Consider the following 26,616-nt stretch of genomic DNA (forward strand, 5'->3'; position numbering starts at 1 on the left):
TCCTCTCTTCACTCTTTTTCCCACTTTGAAGCGCACCCCGTTTTATAAAACCCCACGAAATCTCTTTAATATGCACGGAATGACCTCACATTATACTTTTTAGAAGGAAAATAGAATGAAACTATACTTTTTAGAAGGAAAATAGTTTTAATAGAATGCGCCCCCCTCACCAAGTAAACACGTCCCAAGCATATTAGAAACCCTTTACATCTTGGCTTCAACATCATGATTGTGAAAAAATAAAAATTTAAGCTCTAAAACTAGTATATATTGTAATAAATTATCTAAAACCATTCGTTTCACCTTTAAAGTAAGCGTCTATAGATCCGCAATATCTGTATCATTTTTTAAGTTTCAATTTTCATTATTAATGTTAAAAATTGATTTTAGAGCCATGGAGATTTTTATTGCTGAAAGTGTTTTCTGGATGAGGATTTGAGGTGAGGCTTTATTTATTTTCATAAAACCTACGCCTTATAGATACCTCAACCAATAATTAAAAGAAAAAATTTATATAAGTTGGAGATTCTAAACAATCAAATTAGGGCGCTCTTCAAATATTTCTCTAGAAGAGGTTGTTATGATGCTAAATATCTTCAAATTGATCATCTCAACCTCAAGGTGTATGGATAGAAAAAAAATGAATTTCAAGTTTTGAAAATAGTGCATCTTGTAATGCATTTTTGGACCATCAATTTTCAAGATTTTCAAATTTTAATAAATTTGCTTGATCTATATTATTTTTGAAGCTTTAAATTTTATAATTTGAGATGAAAATATATTTTAAGACAATCACAAAGATTTCCAATATTGAAACCACATTTCTAGACACTATTTGAAGGTGTGATTTACTTTGATTGTTTAGAGTCTCAACTTTATATAAACCGCAATTAATTCACAATATAAAATTTTTCAAAAAATTGTACCCTAGATATATGCCTTTGTTTTTCTCTCTTTGAATCTAATTATTATATAGAACAAGATTTAAAAAACGGATCGGTGACTCGAGTCGGTCACACCCATACCCATGTTAGATCATAGAATTGGTGGATCGGATCGGATAATTGGTGGAATCGACAATTTTTGTCTCCAATTTTTTTTAAAAAATCACTATAAATCTCTAAAAATAGTGTTATTTCAGCTTCTAAACATAATTAGGAGTGATGCATTATGTACATTCATTACTTTGTAAAAATAGGTGAATACTGAGACACTGTTTTTTTGTCTGGATGTCTATATAATTATTAATTATAATGTGATATTATAATATTATATCAAAATAATTTAAAATATTAGAAAACACTTATATATTAAAAGATTAAAAAAAATCCCATATGAAGTAAAATTAATATCACATCAAAATATCAAATATTTATTAATTCTCTTTACTCATCCAAAATTTTCATGAGCTATAATATAATATTTTGTTCAAAATTTATCCTTCATGATATTTCAAAATGATCTATTAATATTTTATATATTTATTAAATTAGTCAAAATCACATTAAATTATAATTTTAAATATTTTGATGATGGTGTTATCATGGTTGTAAAGAAAAAAAAATCCTTGATAAACATTTGATTGGTAAAATGTATTTCCTCGCAACTTTGTAAGCCTTTTCTCTTTTTTTAAAACACTCTGCACATTCTAACCTTGCTTTTCACATTCTCCTACAAATAGATACGAAGCTGGATAAGAGAGAGATATGCACAAGGAAAACTAGTTACTAGGAAGGCTTTAACCAAGAGGTATTTGTTTCTAAGGAAATTATCGTTAATATACATATATTTTATTATAATCTGAAAAAAAAAAAAAACCTCAATTCTTCATAACCTCACTTGCATCCTTTATCATAAATTTTTTATTTTTTTGGACCAAAATAACATTCATGGTAGTATTTTTACTGTAATACATATTAAGCTTTACGATAATCAAAATACCATAATAAGTTGAAGGACTATTACGGTAATTAAAATACCGTAATACCTTGAAATAGTATTAAGATACTTTAATCACCGTAATATATAACTTATTCTTTACAACATTCTTAATGCCATAATGCTTTCCCACATGCTCTCCCTCTAAAACCCACCTCTCTCTATCTCTCTCTGGTTTTTTAGAAGTATATTAAACACTCTCTCTCTCTCTACTCGTCTATTGAGGAGGCCAGAGGTTGAGGTAGGTCTTAATGTTATACTTTGTAGAAGTCATGGCGGCTAAGAAATTGTCAAAGTCTTTTTCTATGGCATTGATTGAAGAAGTGCAGAGATGGAGCGAATGAAGCAAACATGGGTGAGTTTGGAGTATATGATAGATTTTGGGTCTAGACCAATACTGAGAAGCTTGCTTATTGCTGCTCAGATTCTTCCCAAGGAGCTTCCTATATGAATTGCTCACAGAGCTCAAGAATAGGATAAACTTCCTTACGATTTTCCTGAGAAACCAGCGATTTTGAAGGTGGGCTTTTTCGAAGCTTTTTTGTTTTGCTATAAGCTCTGGATGTGATTTTTGCTGCATGATGGCAGAATTCTTGTTTACACGTTTTATGTTTCTTTTTTTGGGTTCCTCTTTCATGGGTTTCCTTTTTGAAGCTCCAGTTGGCCTCAGGATGGAAACAAAGGATACCGCACAAAAAGAGGAGAAACAAGAACTTAATGGCTCCTTTAGAGAGAGAAAAGAGGGACTCACGGGTTCAAAAGAATGGGTTACGGTAATAAGATTACCGTAAAAAATAAGTTATATATTACGGTAATTAAAGTACCGTAATACTACTTCAAGGTATTACGGTATTTTAATTACCGTAATAATCCTTCAACTTATTACGGTATTTTAATTACCGGAAAGCTTATGTATTACAGTAAAAAGACTACCGTGAAAGTTATTTTGGTTAAAAAAAGCTGAAAATTATGAGAAAAAGTATAGGTGAGGTTTTGAAAAATTGGGTTTTTTTTTTTCAGTTATAGTAAAATATAGGTATATTAGTGATAATTTCCCTTGTTTCTACTAAAATAGGAATGAGCTCAAGATTAGGTGGTCAAGGTCATAAGGCATCACTATGTGCCATCTTGAGTTCCAATCCTACGACAGGTAGGTACCCTACGCATTACAATAGGTTGGCCTTGGGTTAGAAGCAAAGTGGGCCCTACCAATGCCCTAGTTTCTACAAGGCCTGCCTTGCCTGGCCCGACCCAATCGAGGCCCTAGCCTTGTCTCGGCAGAGCCAAATACAATCCAAAAAAAAAAGGAAAAAAAAAAAGAATAACGAAAAAAAGGCTAGGACGGGTCGCCTGTGTCATGGTCTTGGCCCTAGCTCAGCATGGCCCTTCCGTGGGCCGTGGTGGCCCAGCCCTAGCCTTGCCCTCGAGCCGCATCTTGTGGTCTAAGACCTTGTTGTTTAGGCCTTGGCCGATGAGGCCAGGCTAGCCAATTAGGCCAAGCTGGGCCGCTCGGCCCATTGCCACCCCTAAGTGACACTTTCCCCGCTAAAGTAGCCAAAAAAAACAAAACCTATTTGGAAGCCAAAAGATTGTAAGCTTATGTAGGAGCATAATAGGTGTCTACTCCCTCGGAAAAAAACATTGTCCAATAGTTTATAATGGGTCGGGCAGCGGGCTAGGCTGCCCGGCCATGGCCACCCCTAGGTGACCCTCTCCCCATTGAACTACCCAAAGAAAACTCTTATGGAAGGCAAAAGATTGTAAGCTCCTGCAAGAACATAATAAGCTTCTGCAGGAACATATAATAGGTGTTTAGCACGGTCTAACAGTAAAAGTAGTAACTCTAGATTCATTCTCATTTAATATGAAGCTAAAGAAATAGTCCAGATTTAATGATTTGGGAAGAACGAAATTGAATAGTCTAAAGACAAAGTTTAAAATAGACTCTGTTTAAGGCTTGAAATCCTTATTTTCACATTTGTGTTTATCGTAGGCATTGGTAACCCAGATCATCATGTAAAATTTTAAGACCAAAATCAATATATAAGATGGAGTTTTAAATAAGGCCACATTTGGATTGGTGTGTTGGTTGGCATTTGGATGGATTGATGAATAGAAATTTAGACTAATTGCTTGGGTTTTAGTTATGAGAACCAAGGTTCAATTTCATCCCAAATAAGTATCCTTTCTAGGAAATCTTCCTAAAATCATGAAAAAAATAATAGAATACCCTAATTGTGATTCATGCTTTTATAGGTTTTAGTCATGGAAACAAAATACTAGAAGTACCCTAATTACGCTTCATGTTTTTTTTTTTTTTGTCTTGTGTAGTTCATAGGGGAAGGGGTCCCCTAGATGTTACGTTGTGACATCTTGCCACTCTAACCATCTAGCCTTGAACCCATTTGAGAAATTTCATGCCTCCCCTTTTCTATTATTTCCCAATTCTTTTAGAATTTGCTCTCTTAAGGCTTCTCAATCATCCTCCTATGAATACACTTTCCCTTGTAATATATGGCGTATGTTAATGACCTTTCTTAATCCGCACATAAATTTATTGAGCATGTAATTGCAAAGTTTGCATAGTAATAGCACCACTTTAACCTTAGCTAACGGATTAAATATCCCTTCCTATTGATACATTCGAAAAACGGGGAAGAGAAAATAATCCCACTAATCTACCCCCCTTAAAAAAAAAAAAAAAAAAAAAAAAAAAAAAACGAAATTTTATGTTTGTCTTTATTTCATCCGTACATGTGCACACAACTTGGAAAACCTAATATACCCATTTATTTCTCTCGGCGTTACCATTTTGGAATTGTTTAAAGAAACCTTTTTTTTTAAGTCATTCGACGTGGTTCCTCTGGAGCATCCTATACACTTACTCCTATGGGTAGGATTTTTTAAATGCAAAATCTGAGATCTAACTGTAGAATCACTAGAGAGTATTTTGGACTCTCTAGGAGAAAAACCCATATCTCGAAAGTCATCCTTCCTTTTTCCTCTCTTTTGTTTTCAAGCTTACTATTTTTTCTATTCGAGATTAGCCCTTATCACAGATTAACATTACTTTCATGATATGCATTCAATCTTGATCTTAATTTATCCATTCCAACTTATTATATTAGGGAAGTCTTTAAATTATAGTAGAGAGGAAAGACCTTTCATAGCCCAGCTAATGCTACTGATCATGTGACCCAAAAGAGGGGTGGAAATATAACAATGTAATCAACTTCATCACCTGATGCTCTCAGGATTATGAAATTTTTTGCAAATGCTTTAAATGTTTCTCAAATTTATGTTGTGCATATTTTCAGCAATATATTAAAATTTGAAATGTGAACTTCATTTTTTTCCTCCTAATCGGAGAGAGAGATACAAAGGAGAGATTTAAAGGATGATTGGACCAATCAGACACTATAAATGTTTATAGGAACAGAGATTATAGGGAGGTAATGATATCTAAATTACATGAACAATGAGACATTATAGATAACTTTCCTCTTCATTTGAATTTTCAAATGGAAATAATGAGGCATATTCAACATTCGAAGTGCATCAGGTTCGGGTTTCCCTTCATAATCTTCAATATAATCAGGGATTCAAGCATCACAATCTTCATATAATCATGGATTCAAACAATGATGAAAAGAATTCCAGTCGTCTCCTTCGTCCTCTCTCGCCACTGTATGGAAAGTCGAAAGTTGAAGCTTGTAGAAACTTCAGTTGTAGACCATGTACTTAGGAGTGGCGCTGAACTTTTGGTAACCTTTGATAACCTTGTTGACTGCATCAAGGAAGTCTTTTTCAGTCACAGTTTTCCTTCGAGCTCGAATGGCAAACATGCCTGCCTCTGTGCACACGCTCCTTATATCCGCCCCTGAATAAATACCCAGAACTAATAGGTAAAATTCTCTCTTCCTTTCTTATTAATGGTCAGTCTTTTTTGTTAAACAGTACATGCAGAAATATTAAGCGTTATTTCTGATGATAATGGACAAAACTAAAGAAGTAGACACAGATCTAACTGCATACAACACAAATTAACAAAAATAAAAAATTCAATCCAAAGTTCCACGTCAGAGTTTTGTGTGCACGTCTGTTTTCTTATATTTTCTTTTGGTTCCTTGCTCAGAATGTGGATTCAAAAACTTTGTAGAGTGGAGTCATAATATACAAATAGACTGAGTGCATAGCTTTTGAGAGCTTAAACATATACCATGCCAACTTAGCTTGAAAAAAACAACCCGAAGTTACCAAAAATTCAATGCTAAACTTTGGTCGCACGAGAATAAAGAATACAAATCAATTCGTTGAACTCACCACACAACAACTTATAAATAGAGATAAATATCCGTGGAGAAATACAGTATGCCATTAAGAATAGAAATAAGAAAAGAACAGAAATCGGGCAGCTTAAGGAAATTTGTTGCAAAATCCCTACCAGTGCATTAGGATTCATAAAATCAAAATTAAAATTTGGCAGTGCTATCAAATGAGATTTGCTAACCAGTAGAGTTGGGGCATAGGCGAGCAAGGAGCTCAAACCGGATAGCCCTCTCACAGTTCATTGTTCTAGTGTGGATTTTGAAGATTTGGGTCCTGCTTTCCAGATCAGGCAACCCAAACTCAACCTTACGATCAAGTCGACCAGGTCGTAAAAGTGCTGGGTCCAATGTATCTGGCCTGCAAGCAAAACCAACCAAAATCTTAATGGAGGATTAATTTCTGCACTTGAACATAAATTCAACTTCAGGATAACCTTCGGAATAGAAAACACCATTGGTATCTCGTGGTAACAATTTATTAATCAAGCATATGTTTCTATTCTATCTATAAATGAATAATGAACGCAAGTCAACACATCACATGACATCTGAGAAGTAAATATAAAATTTCAAATCCAATATTATTATCCTATATACCATTCTAATGAATCACATCCAAAAAAAACTAGTCTTAAGAAGGAACATAAACAATAAGTTCCATTTTAATGCACAAGTGTTAATCATTTTAGGGACTAGTCTTCTTCAAGTCCCTCTCCACCATCTCTCTTCCAAGGCCAAGCATTATTAACCGTGTCCCCTTTTTTACTTACATGAAGTAAATTTTAAAAATCATGACTAAGGTCTCCTACCATCCATTCGTTTTAGACCATTCACTTCTAAGTCCACAGACAAAACCAAGGTATACAACCCTAGTTCTCTTGAATCATTTACTTCTTCATAATAAATTCACCCTCTACATCATCACAACCCCAATGTGACGTCATAGCAACTTATGAACCACCAGATCAGGTCCCACTCCCTCCTGATGAAAAAGACCAAAGACCACAGGCCACAGTCGAAAAATATATTAAAAAAAAGGACTGCTAAAAGCCATAGGCTAAGTTGTTTTTTCCAACCATGAATCAATATTCAGTTGGTTCATAAGAGGGCTTTTGCCAATTGCATGAAATTCAATACCATTGTTACACTTCTTGGTTTCAGACAAGATCTATTGCAACTAGTCACTCATAATTGTAGAAGTTCTAGTTTTACCGCTTGCCATTTTCTCATTTGTTAGATTTTATGTACCTTATTGTGCACAGGCAAACTCTTGCTGTTATATTGAGAGGGCCATTCAAGCACATCATCACATAAAAGGTATGGTTGGCATGCCTCTGGAGCTCAATATAAAAGTTCTCTTCTCAGATGGGCCCCTTATTTTTGACCGCACGAATTAGTGGTGCGCTAGTCAGATCAGCCTTCAATTCTCCAATCTCGATATCATGTATGTAGTGCACATGCTTAGCCAACTCTTGGTATATCGTCAATGTAACATAACTATATCCACATTAATATACCAAGATGCATCCTTACTGTGCACATGCAAACTCTAGTTGTTCCATTGAGAAGGCCATTCAAGCACATTATCAACAAAAGGCATGAGTCGTCATCCCAATTCCCTCTGAATTGAGCTTGCTTCGTCATTCTATATATAGTTTTTTATAATATAAGCCCACGACATCATATGCCCATCTAATAGGCAACAAAATGGTTGGCATGCCTCTCGATCTGAATATAGAAGTTATCTTCTTAGATGGATCCCCTTATTTTTGACCCTACGAATTAGTGTTGCCGGTAGTCAGATCAGCCTTCAATTCTCCAATCTAGCTATCATGTATGTAGTATACATGCTTAGCCAACTTTTGGTGTGTCCTTTATGTATATGCTATATCCACTCTAATATAACAAGATGCATCCTGTTATTTCTCCATCATTTTCCTCTCACTTACAGAATATTCAACTTCTAGATAATCGGATAACTACATTTTGCTTTCGAAATTCTATTTGTACACTCTCTTACACTGTGAAAGAGCAAAAGGACTGAGGCTAACCTTGGAACTGATGTCAAGGTAGACAATAATAGACTGAATAGGCAGCTCGTGCCTCATACTACTAGAAGATAATTGGGGATAAGAAGCTTAATTGTAACACACTGCCTAAAAATATTGCATTAGATCAACCATGCTCTTCTAGATGAGCGACCATGGGTCCACTTAGTCTTGAGGGAATACCTTGACCACCACATAATTGCAATACTTTTTGCTGAAGATCATCCAGTTATATTCTCCACATATCCCCAAGAAAATTGCCACAGGGATATCCCCCCAAGGTAACCTATCAGTGAGAAAGGAACCAAGGACCACCATTTCATGTGATCCTCTACCATATGTCAACTGGATGAAGAAGGCTGTCTCTTGACCTGATCTCTGTTGTTTCAACATTTTGTGTCTCCCTTGTGTCTTTTGCTGTGTTCTTTGCCATATTGCATCCAAGCACTTTTTGGTCTTTCCAAAATAAATTATTTATTTTGCCTCAAGAGATATTTTTTCCTTTCTTATATTATTTCAGGTGCATTTAAATGAATGATGAGTTTAAAATGTTAAGCTTAAATTGTCCAACTTCACACAACACACCTTTTCTTCTTAATATATGGTGTAAATTATCCAGATCTCGACACATAATCAATCATCCATTCCAAGCAATATAATCATGTGGATGCAGAAATGTGTGTAGTAAGATAAGACAAGACCATTGCATTACAAAGAAGCAGGCAAAGCAAACTGCTGTACCTATTAGTTGCCATTAGAACTTTGATATTACCGCGAGCATCAAACCCATCAAGCTGATTTACAATTTCAAGCATTGTACGTTGAACTTCATTATCTCCTCCTACACCATCATCAAATCGAGCCCCTCCAATGGCATCCACTTCATCAAAGAAGACAATGCAAGCCTTCTTTGAGCGAGCCATCTATGAGAAAAATAAGATTAAATTTACATAAGCATATATATCAAAACAAAAACTTACGCAACAACATTTTTCTTGAGAAAGAGAAAAGGCAGACTGGACAACCTGGAATAGTTCACGAACCATCCTCGCCCCCTCCCCAACATATTTTTGAACAAGCTCACTTCCAATAACACGAATAAAACAAGCATCAGTTCTGTTGGCTACAGCTCTGGCCAATAGTGTTTTTCCTGTTCCAGGGGAACCATAGCAAAGTACACCTTTTGGAGGGTCAATACCAAGCTTCACAAACTTCTCAGGGTGAAGCATAGGCAACTCAACAACCTGAGAAGAAAATGTGAAGTAAAAAAGGTCAAAATGTTTAAATAGAAACGGCTGAACTTTAGACATCGCAATAAAATTCGTGAAAATAACATTTTACGATCATCAACTCAAAGCCCATGTCAATTAATTTTGCATCTTACAACAAAAAAAACTAGTTTTTGATCTACTCTCCAGCTGATATCTAAAATTCTTGTAAGAAATATTATAGTTCCAACTTCCAGTTTATTCCTTACAAATGAATTAAAACAACTCATTTTAAGCAAAAGGAATCGATACTTAAGGTTGTAATATTTTTTACAGAAGAATAGTTTTTGTTACAAATATGATTCCGAATTACACTGTGATAGAGAGAAAACATTAATCAAACCTTGAATAGAAGCACCAATGGCATCAAAAAGCGTCGCTAGCAAAGCTTCAAGGCTGCAAGGATTTCAGATACTGGGAGCCAAAAAGGTAAAATGGGATCCATTTCTAAACATAAAAAAGTGGAACTTGAGGCTTAAACTCTTGTTACCAAAGAAGCTGAAAGTGAGTAGCGTGCATGATGCAGTAAGAATATGCATTGAATAGATCATTTTATTTTTATAGATAAAATAAATAATTTTATTGTCAGTAATTGGACAAACAAGGTCCAAATGTGCAATTAGTGTACGTTAGAGAGCGCACCATCAAATCCGATCAAGAAACTCCAACCTTGGAAATTTGAATTCCTGGTGACGATTGTGGGACCCATGGGTGGTCAAAATTCCAATTTGGGGGTGCTTTTTACAAATGCAATGGTAAATAGCGCACTACAGTAAGTGGGATATTTACTATAGTAACTGGCACCCCATGGGGTACCCTGAAGTGCCCCTTGGATCACCAGTTTCCTTGCTTATGACTGAAAATAGTACACTCCTGTGGTGGATCCAACAATATTTACCCTGCAATCGGATGGGGGAAATATTGCGTAGCATGGTCCCATAACAGTAAATGTCCAGTTTCATACATAGGATTACATAGATCACCATAGCATGCATCACCACATGTTACATTTATAGAGATATGGGAAAAGTGTGGGTTTTCCACATCTATAGATAACCCAGAATGAGAGAAAAGTGGTATTATAATGCAAAATTCACCTCTCGCATCTTTTCAATCTGCTCCGTACACCCGCCCACATCATTGTAAGTGACATCAGGTTTCTCTTCAACTGTCATCATGGTAACACTTGGGTCAATCTTTGGTGGCAAGGGAATCTGAATTTGATACTTATTTCGATCAACCCTGTAAGATTAACATATATTCATCAAAACAGCACAGGCAACATCATTACCTACTACAGCATTAAGAAGATCTTAACAACAATGAAACATTCTTTCAAAAGCAGCTAAAAATACAAAAGCAACAAATGAACACACTGTAATTTAACGGCAAAGATTAATCTGTTGATATTCTTTCTCAAGAAAGGAGAGCAAGAATATGGAGATGTGTACTTGTGTTAAGAATTTCATATGATACATTCAAGAATGTGATAAAACTTCTCAAACTGTAGAAATGAAATGAACAAGTGCCACCATATTAAAAAAGTAGTGACACAAGAAGATCTCTTAGTTACTAAAAGGACAAGACAAAGTCATAAGTTCACATTTTTCAGTGGCAAATAGCTAAAAAGTACAAATTAAGATTAAGAATATCATAGATTGAAAAGCAATAGAACCACCCAGATTCATTAACCAGTAAGCTTCTTCTTTTCTAATTCAGAAAATCCTATTCATTTCCAAGAAAAAATCCAGTGGAAGAATATCCTCATAGTATCAATTTCATTGCAGACAACTTGTGAATGGAACTGACAAGTGACAAATTAGTGAGATGGGCCAGGCAACAAAACAAAGTTTATCCAATATAAGAGAACAGCAACATCACACATGTGACGTACTAGCCTGCTGCAAATATTGCATAAACTTCCAAAAACAAACTCCACAAAAACCATTGAAGTTATTAGCCTCATCAAAAGCAAACATGACAAGGAGAGCGCTGAGGGGATCCTAAATTGTAGCAAACAAATCCCACCTTCTCCAAAGCATAGAAAGCTCAGAGCCTATTGTTTCTACCAAGCCTTAGTATAGAGCAATCTAAAACCACCTAATCAATCAGAAGCAAAGTTCAAAAAGGCGCAGGCGACTGCCCAGGAACAACTTTGAGGGGCGCCTTTTTTTTGGAGGGGTGGGGGGGCTGGGTTGTATTTTTTTTAATGTTTTCTTATGAATTCCAACGAGATTAGTTTTTAATGGTTTTGTATTAATTTTGCGTTCCACAAGAGAGGGAGCCATTCCCTTCCTCTCGTGTGTTTGTGGGTGTGCTTTTAAGGTACTGAGGTGAGGCAGACATTAAAGGCCATGACAATAGCCATTCCTAATTTCAATTAATTTCAAAGGAAAACAACGGATCTTTCTTTATACGTATATTTGCTACAGATGAACGGAGCCTCACATCTCTCTCTCTCTCTCTCTCACACACACACACACACACACACACACACACACACACTCAAACACAACCACATAGCGGGGCACTGTCCTCTCTCTCTCAGTCTAGGCAGAAAAGTTCTAAAAAACATCCCCCAAAAAAAGAAAAAGAAAAAAGGAAATCCCGTTTTGTTGATTGCAGCAGCCTCATTGCCTTGGGGCACCGAGCACCCAGGCGGGTGCCTGGGAGCAAGGAGGCCCTAGGCCCTGCCTAGGCGGCCACGTTTTGGCCGGGCAGCATGGCGGCCGAATTTTCAAACATTGATCACAAGCATCCACTAACAGGTTTGAGAAGGTCTAAATGGACATCGGCAAAAAGGAGTCCTAGATGAACATCCTTTGGAATTACATGAAATGGACTCTCCTCCATTTGGAAAGTGTAACCACGGAAGGGCTCGGGGATTGCATTAGAAGGTTGAAGGAGGTTAGTAATGGAATTGATATTGAAGGATGAATGAGAAGCTTAGGGGCTCTGGCAAGTGGGTAACCAAGTTAGTATCAACTAATCACCAGTTCAGCACATTCACTCCATTTCCATCCACACAAAAATAGGAACATCATAGAGCCCCCTATAAAGGAAGACCCAAAAAACAGGGGGAAGAAAGTTTAGACACTTCTGGTCACTGAATTTCCACTTAACGAGCATCATGTAGAATTTTTTGATTCAGCAAACAGAATTTCAATCTCAAAAGGAAAATAGGCTGAGTTCTTACCCTACACGCATGCCTTCTTCAATGTCAGTGGGGGATACCTTGTCACCTAAGCCAACAACAAACTGCATTCATTGAAATTGTTAGATCCATAACACACAAAACATAAAACTGTTTTTTCTCAAATATAAGTGCAATAGAATGCTTATGCTGCAAAATGTTACCTTGGCAATTTGCTTGACATTTATAACATACTTGGCATCTTCAGAGTTCTGGTTAATAATCTTTGTGCATCGAGCGACCTACATGACCAGAATTGAATTCCTTTTAAGCACTTGGTAACAACAAAGAAACCTAGAAAGACCACATCTATCTGGTTGGCCTCATTCACTTCTGAACTAGATTGCAGATCATGAAATAAGATATAACCAATTTCTGCAAGAAATACCTGGAGAGGCTGTTCCTCTTGCATCATTTGCTTGTCAGAGACGAGATCCCATTGACTTGGGGCAGCCAAACCAGTATCAGATTCTTTAATTCCTGTATTATTAAGATAACTTGAGAACATGTCAAGGTTACAAACGAAGCAAGACAAACACATACCAACTGAACAAGAATAGGGATTCCATCATTTAATAATCAAAACTCAAAACTCGAATTTAACCACAATTTAGGATCACGATTGTGAAACAAGGTTCACCATTATGTATTGAACATGTCAAGGTTACAAACAAAGCAAGACAAACACATACCAACTGAACAAGAATAGGGATTCCATCATTTAATAATCAGAACTCAAAACTCGAATTTAACCACAATTTAGGATGACGATTGCGAAACAAGGTTCACCATTATGTATTCACAAAGTCTAAATGATGGCAGCTATTACAAGGATAGCTGCTAAATTGAGATGAGTATTTCCTATAGTTGGCAACTGGAAGGACCTTCACTCCAAGACACAAAAAAGAGACTTGGACAGAGACAAGAACTAATCGCACCTATTAGTGGATGCCAAATATTACTTCCAGACTACAAGAAATGGTATCAACTGAATAAAAAATAAATAAAAACTAGTATCAAGGAATTTACAGATGATCTGCATCCATAAAAATTCATATGTAGACAGCTCACCTATGATAAATATAACCTACCTAAATGCTGCTGGCAAGGTGAGAAACACAACCCCTATTAATTAATACAAAACAATTTATAACCCTGAGAAAACAGCCATGGGTAGGAAATGCTCATCTTGGTTTGCAAAGAAAAATTCTTTACAATGCCACAAGGTGCTGCATTAAATTAATATCTCCAGTATAGACGATCAGGAGATTAGTGGCTGACTGGCTGGTGTTTTTCTTGCTGGGAGGGATGAGAGCTCTAGTTTTTTTAATTTTTAATTTACTAGTCTCTTTGGAGATACCCAGGGTTGTTTTGTTGAAGGGGAAGATAGGATTCGATAGTCATGTCTAAAGCTTTGATCAATGGTAGCTTCTCCTAAAGATTAGATAATCGATAGTTTCTTTGACATTGGGGATATTAATTCCTTAGATTTTTATCAAGTAAAATTTTGCATGTCCTCAATCAAGTAGTAATCTTACCACATAGATCATTAACCTTCTTGGCCATTTCTTTAATTTCCTTCTCCACCTTCTTTATGCCTGTAGAGTAAGGCCCCAAACCCTGCATTAAAGAGCACCAAAATCTCAGGCACCAAAAGGCCACCTTACTAATGAGCGTGCAGAGAAAATTCCTTTCTTCTGAATACATGTACAAAACCCAGATACGAGAGAAACAAACAAAATGCAATCATAAAAGCGGTGAGAGGAAATTTGTAGTTTTATTTGGATACCCTACCTAAATTCAGAAACCCCACCTTCATTCAGAAACCCTAAAATAAGACATGCATGTTGCAGTTTTTTTTATCTGTAGACTGTGCATGGTGCAGTTACAGAGTCTTCAGTAAAGATGTGACGAGAATAACAATTGCACATAAAAAAATGTGCACTAAAATCATTTGGAAGGTAAGTCCATAAAAAATGTCCAATGGAAAAAAATGAATATTTCAATGGAAAGGAATTGAATATTTCAACGGAAAAAAATGAATATTTGGCAGCATGTGCACTTGGAAGAGTTTAATGAACAAACCCATTTATAAAGTGAAGATCGGATCCTTGTACAAGGCAAACTGAAACCACAATAGATACAATGCATGTCCTATTCAATCCCCAAATAAATCTAAAATCAAAGTTATTGTTCTATAGTTAATCAAACATCAAGGCAAACCAAACCAAAAGAGTGACAAAATGAACCAAAACAGTGCATCAACTACACTCTATAATCTATGGCTTTCTTTATGGATAAAATGCATGGCTTATTCAATCCCCAAATAAATCTAAGTTTCATTCTATAGTTAATCTAATATCAAAACTTGTATGGAGGAAAACTTGGGACAAGGTCATGCTCGAGTACGCAATCCCTAAAGACTACAGAGAAATTCCAAAATATCAAATGTTCAATTTTGAACCAAATTGTTCATCATAAATTGAAGGAAGCTGAAACAATTTGAATCTAATTGTTAAACATTAATTGAAGGACACCAAAACAACAAATCTTCCATTTAAAAAAAAGCAAACACCCATGTTAACAAGCATATAATACAAGATCACTGAATCAACAAACTTCAAAGAAAAGGCATAAAATTAACATTAAAATTTAACCTGAAACAACAATCATGATCACAAAATGAGACCAATCTAAAGCCTCAAACTACCAACTACGAAAAACCACCAAGGAAAGACGAAACAAGTTATTTACAAACTAAAACTATCATCACAAATGCAGATAATAATAATCCGAAAGCATTATTAGATCCCGAACCAAATCTCACATCACAAAAAGCAAACAATTCAGAAACGTAAATAACGTGCTTAGGAGCAAATCATGAATCATAAAAATCCCCAGAAAGCTATGGGGGAGTGAAATGGAAGAAAAGCCGCAAGGAAGAGAAACCCTAGAAAAGAAAATGAGAGAATGGGCGTACATAGGTCTTCAGTAGAGCAATGTCATCCTCGTCCAAAGGGCGGGGATTCTTCTGGTTGATTTCCTCCTCCGGTTCAGGCGCCATATTGCTTCTGCAACAATTCAGCAGCTCTCTTCTCTCTCTACTTTTTACTCTCTTTGAAGAACTCTCGCTTTATAGTCTCTCTCTCTCTCTCTCTTGGAGGGCTCTGTAACTCTCTCACTCTTCAGTTCTCTCTCTATTTACTTTTTCTCCTCTAATGAAAAATTGGAAATAAACCTAATCCCGTAAAAGAGGCCTTCCTTCATGCCATTGCCTATCAGCTCTTAAAGCCGGTGGTTTCCCCCGTAATTTTAAAAGTGAGAGTCACGTGATCCACGCGATCATACAATATCTATTGTTATAAGTTTCATCACCGTCCAATTTATTAAACTCACGAGCTGATGATAGATGAGCGTCACCCAAACACAACAAACTAGAAAACTCTCTTAATCTCCATCCAACATTTTATTATACGTTGATCATGACTGGTGACCCCACGATTTCTGTGATCACGTGGATCATAATATACTCTCTCATTTTCCTCCTACAAAGCTGGTGCGCCCGCTTCACAAGTCGCCATTATTGTATAAAACGTTTGATTTTGAGATTTTAGGGTTTTTCTCCCCTGCAGCCAACCCAATTTCGGGTTTTCCACTTGTACATTTCTAGGGTTCCATCTTCTAATTCCACTGACGTTTCCTACTCATATTTTGCAGCATTTTCACTAGGTTTCTTTTTGCTATACCGGTTGGACCTGCTTTTACATGAAGTCATGAGTGCTGGTTTATCACTCTTAAAGCTCTCATAACTGAACAAATATCTGAATTCTAGTTTTTTTTCCTCCTCCTATATAATCTCTGAGTTTCAGGGTGTTTTCTTCTTTGTAATGGTCGTGCTGTTTTCGCTGATACAATCATGAGGGCTAGGTTAGTCATTTTTCCTATTAGAGGGAGGTCTTGGTGCTTCACGAAATCAATCGATAAAGTTGCGCAAGACTCTGGTTTTAATCCAAGCTCACTCACTCTGAAGGATTTGTGGAAGAGGATTACCAAAAATGAAGAAGGTGTTCAAGGAAAGGCTGAAATTGTTACTGAATTCTTCTCAGAAAAGGTTGGCTTCCTTTATTTTATGTGTTTCAATCTCCATCAAAGGAAATTCCAGATTATTCATGTGTTTTCACACTTCAGTGGAAAATTTAAAGCAGAAAATGAATGATTGCACTGTGTCTGTATCTGTGTATTTTTCCTTTCAGATGAATAGGGCATGGCTTGCTCTTGGGGAGGCTCCAGATGGAAGTTTTAAGCATAAAATTCATGGGTAAAATTCTTGGTTAACTTTAGGGGTGTTTTTTTTTTTTTTTGGTCGTTTTCATGTTTAGACTTCACGTTTTCTCCTTGGGCATGTATTACTTATGAATTTATGATAGCCATTTATCTTTATACATTGTTTTTTTGAGAATGAATTCATATCTACGTGTTATTCATAGAATTTATATTGAATTGGTGTAGTATGGGACAGCTTTTATTAGCGCGAGTTCAACCATCTGAGTTTTTCTTGAAATCCATCTCCAAGGATATCACCGAGGTGGAAGTCACATTCCCTGCAAGGTTAGATTCTCAATCTCCTATTCATATTCTTAGTTTATTATCAGTATATTTTGTTTATTCCCTGATCCATATCATCCTGTTATTTGTTGTTGATTATGAGTTATTGTGTTTTGTGTCGATGTTCTCATACCTGCCATTCGTTTTGTTTGGTTAATCTGATTGTGTGTTGATGTCCATGATAATATGGGACAACAGTTATTTCATGGAGATACACTCATTGGGCATATTCATGTTTTTGTACATCATTGTTTTCTTGTGCACATGTAATGTTTGATGGTGCTCCTGCACCTGCTGTTAATAAGCTGATACTACTACCACCACCAACACTACTACACATGCTGCCACACCATCACTACTTTCTTTGGTGGCTAAGTTTACTCCCACTACTTCTACTACTATTGCTACTGCTACTGCTACTGGTACTGCTGCTTCTTGTCCTCCTACTGCTACTACTACCAACACACCTCCTCCTTCTACTACTTCTACTTCTGTTGCTGCTACTCTAACTACTGCTGTCGATATTACTGCTACTCCTGGTACTCCTGCTGCTACTACTGTTACTGCTACTGCAGCTGCTACTACTATTACTTTGATTGTTTATTGCGACCAATGTTTAATGTCTTGGCTGTGTCCACTCTCTCTCAGCCAAGTTACACGGACTTGACCCTTGGTTCAACTGAGTAGCCAAGTACAACTCGGGTACATCAAAAAATAAAAAATCAGAAAAAATATGTGAAATTTTGGGATCAATTTAAAAAAGTTGTACATATGTTTTACCCTGATTTATGAGTTTTTATCGTCAAATTTCATATTTTTATACTTTCCATTTTTTGGATTTTTCTGAAATGTCTCCAGCTGTAGATCCATTCTTTCAAACCCATTTTTGTATAGTATTTTCAGCTTATTTGGATTCCTTATGTTGGTTTTTGGTTTGGGTTTCACTTTTAAAGTTTTCATTTTATATTTTAGCTCTTTTTATTTTTATTTGTTAATTTTCCAGGTTTTTTTAGCTTTGTATATGACTTTGTAGAGCCCACTTGGACTCCTCCGGGTTACTCAGCTTGGGCCAGGGCCGAGTCTGAGGCCTGAGCAAGTCAAAAGCCATTGTTTGCCGCTGAGTAGAAATGTGTTATATATTGTGTCAAGTACCTTGTAAACTTTGTATTGCGATTTTTCCTCATGTCATCTATGATGTTATTTTAACTGAAGCTATGGTAACTTTAGTTTGATATTCTTTTTTGGTTTTCACAAATTTCCAGCTTGAATCCAAGGCTTGTTCGCCGTAGGCTGAGGCATGTGGCTATGAGGTAAATGCTTTTAAATTGTATTCTATTTAATGAGTTGCAATGCTGAGACTTGTGTCTAAAAACACTGGACTGGGCATGGAATTAGGCAAGGGGCAGGTCCAAGTCATCTCACCGAGTCCCAAGTCTGACCAGTCAAGCCTCAGTCCAGAATCACTAGTTTTTTAAACACCTGTCCTGGGCAAACTTGGTAAGACATGTTCAAGACTCAGGTTATCTCTGTTTGGGTCATCTAGAACTGGCAGGCTGCTGGTTCTGAGTGACTTGGGAAAGTCCAGCTTGAACTCCCGAGTTTTTTAACACTGGCTGAGATAGTAGCAGTTCTGTTATTTGACATGTTTAAACCCAGAAGGTGAATTTCAAGTGGGAGCATATTATTGTTTGTTTTCATGGGAGAGTTGTCAGAAATGATTATATGTTTCATCTGATTTCAAATGTTGTGAATGCGTCTTTGAATTGAAATTTATTTCATAGGCATATTTATGCTATGGTATTTTCAACTGGATTGGGTTTATTATCATTGCTTTATAGTTAGATTATTTAGTTTTAGCGTCATCCTTGCTTCTCTTATTATGTCTTTGCTATGCTGGGCATATGGAATGTGTGATAGAAGGTCTCTTTGTAAGGATTTAGGTGGCTCCTTTTAATATTTTAACAGAGTCTGAAACATACTTTTCACTTTTCCTTTAGCACCAGCTGCATAGGGATAATACTTCTGTTGTGCTGGTTGTGTTGAATCCATGGTTCATTTGTTCATTAGTAACATGCCTAGGGTGTTATTGTTTCATTTTTGCAATCTTCGCCTGCCTTGGTGTTTGAGGGTGTGGATGTGTAATTGCCGATCCAACTTAATATTGGAAAATGCTTCATTGCCATAGTATTCTATTACCACTGTTGCTGTTGTGTGTTTTCTTTTTCAAAGAAAATATTTTAGACTGTAAATAGATTTTATATATTGTTGTGGAATGCAATCCTCTTTATGGAAGCTCAACAAAGAAATCTTGTGATGATTCTACATGAAATACAAATTATGCAAATGCTTATATTGATTTAACACTTGGGCAAACTGCCCTCCTTGAAAATTAATTTAAACATGTACAAATGATTATTGGAATAATTGAATCATCCTTCGGCTACTATGAAATTCTATGAGTGATTGAGTGTTAATCCCTTTGCTGTATGGGTTAGAGGTATTCTACGATAGATGTTCTGTTCATTTCCTTTGAGAGAGTACTAAAATGCTGTTTATATAACGAGGCGGAGTTACTTTAGTTATTAACAAATGGAGAAAGAGTCTATGTGGTGGCTGGTCAATGTTATGTTTTTCTTCTATTGTTTCCAAAAAGAAAGCTTTTCAAAGAGAAAAAAACGTTATTTTTTCTTTTTTGAAAATTGGGTGGTAAATTTATTGATGTGACATTGGAGCGCAGTGGCAAATTTATGTGCTGGAAGTTACCCCTTGACAATGAGAGGTCTTTATATTGGAGATAAGACGTGCTAAAGTGTGCAAGTATTATGGTAGTCTTAAGTGTTGACTTGGAGAAATATGCCTTCTTCAGCTTGAGCTTGAGTTATAACTTAGTAGTTTTTAGTTTTATTCTATTTAAAGAATGAGACATCATTGCAGCTTATGGTGAGTTGTTGATCTTCAAATTTGGTGGAAGATCCTTGAGGTTGACTCGAGCTTGAACTACCCAGCTTGGGCTTGGATTCATTAGGGGTGGAAAGCTCGAGCTTTGACTCAACTTGTTTCCTTAAGTATGATAACTATATATTTTTGTTGATGGGACTCATTTTCTGGGACAAAGAAATGGATTACATGGACACAACTGTCTGTTTACCTAAATATCGATGACTGTGGCACCAACATTTTTTCAGAAGAGTGTGGTGCCAATTCTATTGTGCAAGACACCAGTAACTTGGTTGGGGGACAAGATTTATTGTCTATAAATGAAGGGGCAGCACTTGCAAGAAGTGTGCCTATTGAGCCAGTAAATGGCATGTCATTCGATAATGAAGATGAGCCGTATGACTATTATTTAAAGTATGTCAAGCTTGTGGTGTTTGGCATAAATAAGGGGGGTACATTTATAGAAGACGGTGAAAGATTTGGGTGTTTTGAGTGTTCAAGGCAAGTATATTGTCGTCATATATATGAGGGTAGTCAAGACTCTCGTCCCCAAACAAGGTGTGGTTGTTTGGCAAAATTGCGCCTTAAGAAGGATGACCAACAAAGATGGGTAGATGTTATGTTTGTGAAAGAGCATAACCATGCTCTCACATCAAAATTGAGTTCATGCGTTTCCATCGGAAGATTCTTGACTCCTTGAAAAATGTTGTCGACTTTATGGGGCATTGGTTGGTTAAGACAATGGTTATGATGGATTATTTTTACAAAGAGGGCCGGAGAAGCTGAAAATGTGCCGTTTATTGCTAAAGATCTTGAAAACCACCTACATATGGTTGGTTGCATTTGAAGAAAGATTCGAATCCTACTTTTTTTCTAGAGAGCGGCTCGGTGAATTAAGTAAGCTTATTGGTGTTGTTTGGATATAATCTAGTTTAATAATATCATATCAATTTTTCCATGACGTCGTAACATTTGATACCACATACAAAACAAGCGCATTCAATATGCCTTTTTGGTCGATCCTTGGAGTCAACTAGCACATTAATACTATTTTCCTTGGATGTACCCTTGTTTTTGATGAGACCAGCGTTTTAAAAAACGCCGAGTCGAACCGGACTCGCCCGGTTCGACTCGGAAATAGTGAAAAAGGAACCGGATCGCCCCGAAAATCGGAAATCGTCCGGTTCTAGAGAGAACCGGACGATTCTGTACAGTGAATCGCCGATTCACTGTACGGAATCGGCGAGTCCGAACAGTGAATCGGCGATTCCGTACGAAATTTTTTTTTTTTTTTTTTTTTTTTTTTTTTTTTTTTTTTTTTTTTTTGGTAATCCATGATAGATTTTTTTTGTAATCCATGATCGAATTTTTTGGTTTTTTGTAACCCATAATAGAATTTTTTGTAATCCATGATCGAAATGTTTGTTTTCTTTTCTTGTAATCCATGATCGATTTTTTTGTTTTTTTTTTTTTTTTTGTAACCCATGATAGAATTTTTTGTAATCCATGATCGAATGTTTTGTAATATATGATCGAAATGTTTGTTTTTTTTTTGTAATCCATGATTGAAATGTTTGTTTGTTTTTTTTTAATCCATGATTGAATTTTTTGTTTTTTGCTTTTTTTGTAACCCATGATAGAGTTTTTTGTAATCCATGATTGAATTTTTTGTAATCCATGATCGAACTATTTTTTTCTTTTTTTGTAATCCACGATTGAATTTTTTGTTTTTTTTGTTTGTTTTTTTTTGTAATCCATGATCGAATTTTATGTAATCCATGATCGAATTTTATGTAATCCATGATTGAATTTTTTGAAAATTTGTGATTTTTTTTGTTTAATCCATGATCGAATTTTTTTTTGTAATCCATGATAGAATTTTTTGAAAATTTGTGATTTTTTTTTTAATCCATGATAGATTTTTTTGAAAATTTGTTTTTTTTTTTTTTTTAATCCATATTATTCAAAGAGAAAACGAGAGAGATGATGATTCCGAGGCCACCCTATCCCAACCATATTATTCACATATCGAGTCCCAACAGCAACAGTGTAGGGATGAGCACGAAATACTGTAAATTAAATGCTGAACGGCGGTTCATGCAGGGAAAGAACATATCAATATTTGCATATTCATTCAAAAACATGAAAATTCTTAATGGAGTACCCTCATTTTTTATTGAATTCCTAAAAACCAATATTTATAATGAATTTTAATAATTTTTTCGGATTTTTTTGAAGCTTTATTCTGACCGATTCACCCGATTCCGATCCGGATCGCCGATTCGCCGATCCGGATCGCCGATTCGCCGATCAGGATCGGTTTTTGAAAAGCCCGATCCGGGTCACCGATCCGGTTTTTAAACCATTGGATGAGACCATTGAGACATTTACTTGGTTATTTGAAAATTGATTCGAGGCAATTGGAGGAAGCAACTAGATATAATTATAACTGATCAAGAATTTGCTCTAATTGTTGTAGTTAAGTTTGTCCCTGAGAGTAACCATCATTTTTGTGAGTGGCACATAAGTGGGGGGGCATCACTTGACTGAGTAATGGTAGTAGGGGGGCCTCATTTGATTAACTAATGGCAGGTGGGGGGGTGGGGGGAAGCATCATTTGATTGACTAATGCCATGTGGTGCGATGTTGAATTCATTGGCTAATATCGTCTTGCGTTAGTTAGTCCATTGTGCCACTTACAAAAATGATTATTATTCTCAAAAAAGACCTTTGTAACTGTGGTAGTTATGGCCAAATCTTGATTGTTATAATTGTACTTGGCTGCTATCTTCCCATTGCCTCCAGCTAATGTTCAAATAACCAAGTAAATATCTCTATGGCCTCATAAAAAATAAGGGCACATCCAAAAAATATAGTATTACTGTGATGGCTGGCTCCAAGGATTGGCCCAGAAGGCATGCTGAATGTGTTTATTTGGTATGTAGTATCAAATGTTATTAAGTCATGGAAGAATTGATATAATATTATCGAACTAGATTCTATCCAAATGGCACTAATATGCCTTCCTAATTCATCAAGCTGCTCTCTAAAAAAAAAATGTAGGATTGAATATTTTTCAAATGCAACCATCCCACAACTATATGTGCATCATTTCCTTTTAATTTCCTCATTTGGCTATGTAGGTGGTTTTCAAGGTCTTTAGAAATGAACGACACATATTTGCTCCTCTGACCTCGTCATAAAGTAATCCATCATAACCCTTGTTTTAACCAACAAAGATCCCGTGGTATTGCTAACCTTTTTCACGGAGTCGGGAATGTTTTGATGGGAGTGCATGAACCTAGTTTTAGATGGTGACGTGAGAGCATGGTTATGTTCTTTCACAAACTTAACAACTACCCATCTTTGTTTGTCGTCCTTCTTGAGGCCCAATTTTGCTGGACAACCACACCTCGTTTGGGGACGAGGGTTTGACTACCTTTATATTTATAATGTTGGAATACTTGCCTTGAACACTCAAACAGTCGCCCAAATCTTTCACTGTCTTTTATAAATGTGCCTTCTTTATTTATGTGAAACCCCACAAGCTTTGCGTACTTTAGGTAATAGTCATAGGCCTCATCTTCATTATCGAATATTTAGGGAAAAGGACACATTTGTGTCCATGTAATCCACTTCTTTGTCCCAGAAAATAAATCGCACCAACAGAAATATATCACTATCTCAAATATGGCTTTTCAACTGTGTCCTTTTAATGGATTCCAATATGGTGAACATGGATTGTCGTTTGTGCTAGTAGTTGACTATACAACACCATGCTATTACAATTTCAAACCAAAATGCATACATCGCTATACTATTTCACACAATTCACTCCTGACTATAGCTTGTAAAATATAACACAACATAATACTGTAATTTTGAACACAATAGAATACAACAGAATAATAATGCATGGCCACACAAAATTACCGTGAAACTGATCTTTCGCTCTCAAATACCCTTATGATAAAACAAATGATTCAAGATACTTTTAGGAAACCACAAACTTATTTAATTGGCAACTGTTAAGTATCAACAGTAAAATTAAACTGGTGAGAATTTGAGGAATAACATGAGATTCATACTAGAATATGATGAAACAACTGATTGAAGATGCTTTCAAGGTGCCCCAAAAAAAGAGGTAGAGAGATGTCGAGACAGAGATGACAAAAAAACAAAAAAACGAGATATAAAGAAAGAGTGATGCCTAGATAGACATGCAAAAAAAAAAGAGAGAGATGGAAAGATAGAGAGGAAAAAAAAAACGAGAATGAGAGAGATGGAGAGACAAATGCCCCCCCCCCCCACCCACAACCCCCACAACAAAAAAAAAAAAAACCAAGTTAGAGAGAAATAGAAAAACAGAGATGCCCTAAATAAATGAGATATAGAGAAAGAGAGATACCTAGATAGAGATGTCAAAGAGAGAGAGAGAGAGAGAGAGAGAGAGAGAGAGAGAGAGATGCGCCCAAAGAAAAAACCAAGATTGAGAGTTCGATAGAGATACACAGATACCCCAAAAAAATGAGATAAATAGAGAGAGTGATGCCCAGATAGACATACCCTAAAAAAAAAAGAGACATAGAGGGAGAGTGATGCCTAGACAAAGATGCCCCCAAAAAAAGAGATTTGGAGAGAGATGAAGAAACAAAGATTCCAAAAAAAATGACATAGAGAAAGAAAAAGAGATAGAGATGCCCTAAAGAAAAACGAGATAGAGAGAGCTTCCCTATATAGAGATAGAGAGAGTTGGAGGGCAAAAGACGAGAGAGAGCGTATCCGTTTTGTCACAGGGAGCAGCTGGTCTTGGCCCTTGTAGGATCTCCAAGCTCCGCTGCCTTTTAGGGGAGAGGGGATAGGAGAGGGGGAGAGAGGGAGGAGAGAAATAGGGGTTTGATGATGGTTGTATAGATAGACAGACTTGAGTTACTTGGTTTGAGCGGAAGAGAGAGAGAGAGAGATGTTTGTCGTTCGGTTTTGTTTTTGAATGAAGAGAGAGAGAGTGTAACCTGTTTGAGGGAAATTTTGAGCGAGAACTTTGCGCGGTTTACAGTTTTGTTTTTGAACGAAGAGAGAGAGAGAGTGTGTAACCAACATGAACGAAAATTTCGGTTTTGGGGCATGTACGACCTGTGCCTAACAAAGGCATTTTTTTCATCATCAAGAAGGATGGTGTAACCAACATGAGCGTTGAGCTCCCTTCCTACGTTTTGAGTGTAGGTTATCTTTTTCCATAGTATCCATATATATATTTATATATAAAAACTTTTTGCAGAAATTATTTCAAATATTTCCATTTTACAAAGTTTCTGCAGTTTCACGTCCTTCTCTACGGTTCATTCACATTTTGTGGAATTTATTCTCCATTGTACTCGTTTAAGGGTGTCAACAAGCCAAGCCAGCTTACGAGCTGGCTCAGCTTGGCTTGTAATGAACCAAGCTTGAACAATATACTGTAGCTCGACAAGCCTTGCCAGGCCAAGCCAAGCCGATCTGAAGTTGAGGAGCCTTACCTTGAGCATGGGTTGAGCTTGTTTTTTATATTGTATGTAATTAATTTAGATCATATTTACAAATGCAAATTTTAAAAACAGATGTGGCCCAGAAGTATGGCTTATGCTTGGCTTGTTTATCGGTTGACTTGGCTTGTAACTTGATTACTGGCTTGTTTATGGCTTGAGTTGGCTTTTCATGGGCTCATTTATGGAGACAAGCTGAATGAAGCTCAAGCTTCCTGCCCCTAATCAATCCAAGCTCAAGCTGGGTAGTTCATGCTCGAGTCAAGCTCAAGCATCTTCCACCATGCAAGCCAAGCGTGAACATGTCTAAGCTCAGCTGTGGGTTGTCTGTGTCCTTTTGTTTTTCTATGTTTCATACTTTATGAAACTGTGCTCATTGCTTAAGTAATGAAATGAATGCCATCACTTGAAAAGATAGTGCCTAATGCTTCGTATACTTTTGTTTGAGTACTTCTCCATGCTCTTATGAGTGTATTTGATTTATGCATATTGTTACTTTTTTTAGAAAATCTTTATTGCCATTCCTTTATAGATTTTCATTTTGAATCAAAGAGCTACATATGGGTCATTTCCATCATTCATATTAAGTTCTCTCAAAGCTTATAATATTAATTGGCTGATTTTCTCTTTATGTTGCTGATATTCTTTAGTTGGTGGTTTAGGTGAACTGCATTTTACTGAAAGAGGTGCTCCACTATTTTCAGGGGATCCATTTATCACAGGAGATTCTTCTATGGTTCGATGTCGTTGCTTCCATTTACAACGGCTTTAGCTGTG

At 36.3% G+C, this 26,616-nt stretch overlaps 2 protein-coding genes across 8 annotated transcripts in view; one reads left to right on the forward strand and one right to left on the reverse strand.

Moving 5' to 3' along the window:
* Nucleotides 1–5,424: 5,424 nt before the first annotated feature.
* On the reverse strand, nt 5,425–15,975 carry LOC18427473 (26S proteasome regulatory subunit 7). 4 transcript variants are annotated; one of them, XM_011622562.3, is made up of 10 exons: nt 15,756–15,975; nt 14,314–14,395; nt 13,164–13,255; nt 12,940–13,017; nt 12,779–12,840; nt 10,680–10,824; nt 9,340–9,558; nt 9,056–9,237; nt 6,449–6,624; nt 5,425–5,818 (listed from the first exon to the last, which is right to left on the reverse strand). In XM_011622562.3, the coding sequence occupies exons 1-10, from the start codon at nt 15,837–15,839 to the stop codon at nt 5,661–5,663; spliced, it is 1,278 nt and encodes a 425-aa protein (XP_011620864.1). In that variant the 5' UTR covers nt 15,840–15,975; the 3' UTR covers nt 5,425–5,660. The 4 variants fall into 4 exon arrangements, with proteins under 4 accessions (XP_011620864.1, XP_088710742.1, XP_088710744.1 ...); XM_088854616.1 differs by lacking the exon at nt 14,314–14,395; XM_088854618.1 differs by lacking the exons at nt 12,779–12,840; nt 12,940–13,017; nt 13,164–13,255; nt 14,314–14,395; nt 15,756–15,975 and adding an exon at nt 9,926–9,996 and having other exon boundaries at nt 10,680–10,802.
* Nucleotides 15,976–16,346: 371 nt separating this feature from the next.
* Nucleotides 16,347–26,616, forward strand: part of LOC18427474 (K+-H+ exchange-like protein) — a 29,156-nt gene continuing 18,886 nt past the window's right edge. For 2 of the 4 annotated variants that reach the window (XR_016046526.1, XR_016046527.1), the window contains exons 1-5: nt 16,347–16,886; nt 17,029–17,093; nt 17,285–17,383; nt 18,643–18,690; nt 26,502–26,613. Coding sequence is in view for 1 of the 4 variants with exons in the window: in XM_011622563.3 (XP_011620865.1) it covers nt 16,692–16,886; nt 17,029–17,093; nt 17,285–17,383; nt 18,643–18,690; nt 26,544–26,613 (477 nt within the window). In the remaining 3 variants the exon portion in view is untranslated. The remainder of the gene's footprint in view (nt 16,887–17,028; nt 17,094–17,284; nt 17,384–18,642; nt 18,691–26,501; nt 26,614–26,616) is intronic. The other 2 variants (XR_016046525.1, XM_011622563.3) reach the window with 1 other exon arrangement.

This window comes from Amborella trichopoda, chromosome 12, assembly GCF_054954075.1.
Source record: "Amborella trichopoda isolate Santa Cruz 75 chromosome 12, AtrichopodaSantaCruz75HAP2 v2.0, whole genome shotgun sequence".
NCBI classification, from domain to species: Eukaryota; Viridiplantae; Streptophyta; class Magnoliopsida; order Amborellales; family Amborellaceae; genus Amborella; species Amborella trichopoda.